This window comes from Musca vetustissima, unplaced genomic scaffold (genome assembly GCF_032173495.1).
Source record: "Musca vetustissima isolate MV318-11 ecotype Yass unplaced genomic scaffold, APGP_CSIRO_Mvet_v1 utg20432, whole genome shotgun sequence".
In the NCBI taxonomy this organism is placed as follows: Eukaryota; Metazoa; Arthropoda; class Insecta; order Diptera; family Muscidae; genus Musca; species Musca vetustissima.
In genome coordinates, this window is record NW_026880861.1 from 28,109 (window position 1) to 33,709 (window position 5,601).

General features: G+C 34.5%; 1 protein-coding gene across 1 annotated transcript; it reads left to right on the forward strand.

The window, feature by feature from the left end:
• The first annotated feature begins 3,849 nt into the window (after positions 1-3,849).
• LOC133326736 (glucose dehydrogenase [FAD, quinone]-like) lies at positions 3,850-5,601 on the forward strand. Its single transcript, XM_061535348.1, has one exon. The coding sequence runs from the start codon at positions 3,856-3,858 to the stop codon at positions 5,599-5,601; it is 1,746 nt and encodes a 581-aa protein (XP_061391332.1). The 5' UTR covers positions 3,850-3,855.

Sequence of the window (5,601 nt, forward strand, 5' to 3'; positions counted from 1 at the left end):
GCCGCTTGTCTGTCTGCCGGTTTGTGGGGAACTTGCAAGATTAATAATCTTTTGATCGTGACCAATTTAGGTAACGAACTGGGTGGGGGTAGGTGTTGTGTGTGCCCAATCGATGCTTAATTTTTTATTAATTATTAAACAATTGACATATCACGAAATGTCTGAAATCGGAAATTAATTACCAAGAATTATGGCCAGATTATAAAGGGAGGAAGAAAAATACAAACAATTATAAAAAATGGAAGAGCGAACCATGAACTTCGACAGCAGGCATTGGGGAACTCAGGTGGAATCTATAGAAAATTGAATATTGAAAATACCATCTGAGGGCCTGAGAATTTTATTCCCTTTTTAATAAAAATTCCTCACTTTTGTATTTCTCGAATCTTCCCCATTACACCTAGTTGCCAAATTAGGCAACTGACCCAAAAATTAAAAATTTTTGCCACAGTCATTCCGAAAATAATCGACCATTTTAGAAAAAAATAAAAATAATCAAAACAGAAAAAATATCCAATTTTGAATGAATTATTACACAAAGAGAAAATTTATTAACATTTAATTTTGGCCCTATTATCTCAGCTGTCTCCTCTCCGTCCATCCCATAATGGTGACTACACACTTCTTCGCCTTCTTCATCTTTTCACCATGTCATCCCTCATTGATCTTCTTTCATAATCGTTTGTCGGTGTCCGCAATTTTGCCGTGAAACTATTTCATCCAAAAACAGCAGAAGCTGTTTTGGATGATGATGACAAATGATTTTTTTTAATTTTTCGGAACGTTATTTGTTGTAGCATTTACAAGTTAACAAATAATAATGACAACAACAACAACAACACAAAAGCTTTAACTTGTGTCAGTTATTATAATGATCACCGAAAAAAAGGGAATTTGGCCTAATGGTTATGTATATGAATTATTCAACAGAAAAATTTGCTATGGGTGTCATTCGACACAAAAGAGACTAAGTCACTTTTATAAGAAAAAAAATATATATTAAAAAAATTCACGCCTTGTGTAGACTTCGGAAAAAATTATTTAAAAAATCCACGCCTTGTGAAGACTCCGAAAAAAATTATTTAAAAAATTCACGCCTTGTGTAGACTTCGAAAAAAATTATTTAAAAAATCCACGCCTTGTGTAGACTTCGAAAAAAATTATTAAAAAAATCCACGCCTTGTGTAGACTTCGGAAAAAATTATTTAAAAAATCCACGCCTTGTGTAGACTTCGGAAAAAAATATTTAAAAAATCCACGCCTTGTGTAGACTTCGGAAAAAAATATTTAAAAAAATCCACGCCTTGTGTAGACTTCGGAAAAAAATATTTAAAAAAATCCACGCTTTGTGTAGACTTCGGAAAAAAATATTTAAAAAAATCCACGCTTTGTGTAGACTTTGGAAAAAATTATTTAAAAAATCCACGCCTTGTGTAGATGTCGAAAAAAATTATTTAAAGAATCCACGCCTTGTGTAGACTTCGGAAAAAATTATTTAAAGAATCCACGCCTTGTGTAGACTTCGGAAAAAATTATTTTAAATATCCACGCCTTGTGTAGACTTCGAAAAAAAATTATTTAAAGAATCCACGCCTTGTGTAGACTTCGAAAAAAATTATTTAAAGAATCCACGCCTTGTGTAGACTTCAGAAAAAAATTATTTAAAAAATCCACGCCTTGTGTAGACTTCGGAAATAAATATTTAAAAAATCCACGCCTTGTGTAGACTTTGGAAAAAATTATTTAAAAATCCACGCCTTGTGTAGGCTTCGGAAAAATTATTTAAAAAATCCACGCCTTGTGTAGACTTCGGAAATAAATATTTAAAAAATCCACGCCTTGTGTAGACTTTGGAAAAAATTATTAAAAAATCCACGTCTTGTGTAGGCTTCGGAAAAATTATTTAAAAAATCCACGCCTTGTGTAGACTTTGGAAAAAAACTATTTAAAGAATCCACGCCTTGTGTAGACTACGGAAAAAATTATTTAAAAAATCCACGCCTTGTATAGACTTCGGAAAAAATTATTTAAAAAATCCACGCCTTGTGTAGACTTTGGAAAAAATTATTTAAAAAATCCACGCCTTTTAAAAAAATCCACATCTTGTAGTAGCTTCAAAAAAAAGAAAAAAAAAAATTAAAAAATCAACGCCTTTTGTAGACTTCGGAAAATTATCGATAACATTTTTTGCGTATAGAAAAGTTATCAATAATAATTTTTCAGTATAAAAAATATCGATTATAATTTTTTCGTATCGAAAAATTGTCGATAATAATTTTTTCGTAATAAATAATTACCGATAACAAGTTTTTTGTTTAGAAAATAATAATTTTTCGTACAGAATAAAATATCGATTGCCATTTTTCGATATAATTTTATCGATAATAATTTTTCAGTATGGAAAAATTATCGATAATACATTTTCTGTACCGAAAAATTAACGATAATAGTTTTTTTGTATCGAAAAATGATCGATAATAATTTTTCTGTATCGAAAGTTACCGATAATAATTTTTCTGTATCGAAAAATTATCGATTATAATTTTTCTGTATAGAAAAATTATCGATAATATTTTTTTTACTTTTTCGAAAAATGATGGATAAACATTTTTCTGCATGGAAAAATTATCGATAAAAATTTTCTGTATCGAAAAATAATCGATAATAATTTTTCCGTACAGAAAAATTAACGATAATAATTTTTTGTATAGCAAAATTATCGACAATAATTTTTCTGTAACAAAAATATATCGATAATATTTTTTCTGTATCGAAAAATTATCGATAATATTTTTTCTGTATCGAAAAATTATCGGTAATAATTTTCTGTATCGAAAAATTATCGATAATAATTTTTGTGCGTGGAAAAATTATTGATAATAATTTTTCTGCGTGGAAAAATTATCGATAATAATTTGTCTGTATCGAAAAATGATCGATAATAATTTTCTGTATCAAAAATTTATCGATTTTTTTCTGTATTGAAAAATGATCGATAATAATTTTTGTGCGTGGAAAAATTCGATAATAATTTTTCTGCGTGGAAAAATGATCGGTAATAAATTTTCTGTATCGAAAAATTATCGATAAAAATTTTTCTGTATCGAAAACTACGGTTAATATTTTTTTCTGTATCGAGAAATTATCGATAATAATTTTTTTGTATCGAGAAATTATCGATAATAATTTTTCTGTATCGAAAAATTATCGATAATAATTTTTCTGTATCGAAAAATTATCGATAATAATATTTTCCTATAGAAAAATTATCGATAATATTATTTCATATCGAAAAATTATCGATAATAAATTTTCTTCATAGAAATAGTATCGATAATAATTTTTCTCTATCAAAAAATTATCGATAATAATTTTTCTCTATCAAAAAATTATCGATAATAATTTTTCTCTATCAAAAAATTATCGATAATTTTTCGATAAATTATCGATTATTTCTAATCGATAAATTATCGATAATTTTTAATCGCCAAATTATCGATTTTTTATCGATTAATTATCGATTGTTTTTTCTTTATAATTCTAAAAATTTGTTTCCAATATTTTTTCAGTCGAATTTTTATTTATTTTTCATCTTTTTCCACTTAGTCTCTTTTGCCCTGCAACCATGACACCTCTTCGCCGAACTCTCACTTTCATTAGGAAAGTGTTGGATGGCATCTTGTAATCACCGATCACCTCTAGTCGTAGTTTGAACTCCCATCGAACATAATGTACGGTCGTCATATAATTCTCGCGACGGTTTTCCTTGTCTTTCCGCTGATTCTACGGCACGTCGATGGCCAACAGCAGGTCAGCACATTTTTCTCTTTTGTCCTCGATCGTTTCCGCGAGGGCATGAATATGTCGAATCTCGAGTACAGCGATAATAATGTGAAGATTTTGAAAAATTACGATTTTGTAATTGTGGGAGCTGGCACGGCGGGATGTACTTTGGCGGCTAGGCTGTCAGAGGTGCCCACCTGGAAGGTGTTGCTGCTGGAGGCTGGTGGTCCTGAGGTCTGGCCCATGGATATTCCCGTTGTGGCCAATATGTTACAGGCCAACTTTGATATCAATTGGGGCTATCGCACCCAGCCTTCGAATAAATTTTGTCTGGGTCTAAAGGATAAACGTTGCAACTTCCCCCGCGGCAAGGTCATGGGAGGATCCTCGGTGCTGAATTATATGATTTATACCCGTGGCAATCGTCGTGATTATGACACCTGGGCGGAGATGGGCAATGAGGGTTGGAGTTATGAGGATGTCTTGCCCTACTTCAAGAAACTCGAAGGTTCTTTGGTACCCAACGCCGATGAGGAATATGTGGGCCGTAATGGTCCCGTCAAGGTGTCCTATGCCCAGTGGCGTTCGGAGGTTAGTAAGGCTTTCGTTTTGGCTGCCATGCAAAATGGTAGCGATTATGTGGACTACAATGGCCGGCGGCAGGTTGGAGTTTCCTACATACAGACCACCACGGATCAGTCGATACGTTGGAGTGCGAATCGGGCATATTTGTATCCGATTAAGGGGAAGCGTCCTAATTTACATATCAAAAAATTTGCCATGGTCACAAAGGTGCTGATTGATCCAAAGACCAAGAAGGCTTATGGGGTGCTCTTCGAATCGAATGGCCAATCGTTTGAGGTAAGGGCCCGCATGGAGGTGATATTATCGGCGGGAGCCATAAATACCCCACAACTACTGATGTTATCGGGAGTGGGCCCTGCAAAACATTTAAAAGAAGTGGGCATTGAACCTGTGGCAAATTTGGCTGTGGGTTATAATCTCCAAGATCACATAGCCCCGGCGCTGAATATTGTGACCAATGAAACGACTCTCACCGTGGGGGACTTCTTTGACATCGATGAAATTGTGAAAATGGATACCCGGAATAGTATGCTGTCCCTACCCGGGGCTGTGGAAGCCATTGCCTTTTATGATCTGCAAAATCCTCAAGATCCCGATGGTTGGCCAGAGCTGGAGTTATTTACCACCCCAGGGGCTTTTCATGAAAATGTTTTTCTAGCCTCGGCCATTGGGATACGTTCGGACGTGCTGCATGCCCTATACGATGAGGTGGTGGAAAAGGATAAAAGTGTGTTCCTCATCTTTGCCATGCTGCTACAGGCTCGTAGTAAGGGGAGAATTATTCTAAGAAGTAAGGATCCCGCTCAGCATCCTTTGATTTATCCCAACTACCTCCAAGATCCCTATGATATGGATGTTTTGGTAAAGGGGCTGCAGAAAATCATACATTTATTGGACGAACCTGCAATGAGGAAAATAAATGCCACCCTCTTGGAGGCCCACTTGCCCAGTTGCAAACAATATCCGGATATTACTTCGAGAGATTATTTGCAGTGCTATATACGCCAGTTGACCTTTACCATTTATCATCAATCGGGTACGGCGAAAATGGGACCACATTCCGATCCAGAAGCTGTGGTGGATCCACGTTTAAGGGTCCATGGCATTAAGAAGTTGCGAGTGGTAGATGCCAGCATTATGCCCAAATTGGTGGCTGGACATCCAAATGGTCCGATATTTATGATAGCAGAAAAGGCAGCGGATATGATCAAGGAGGATTATGGAAAGCTTTAA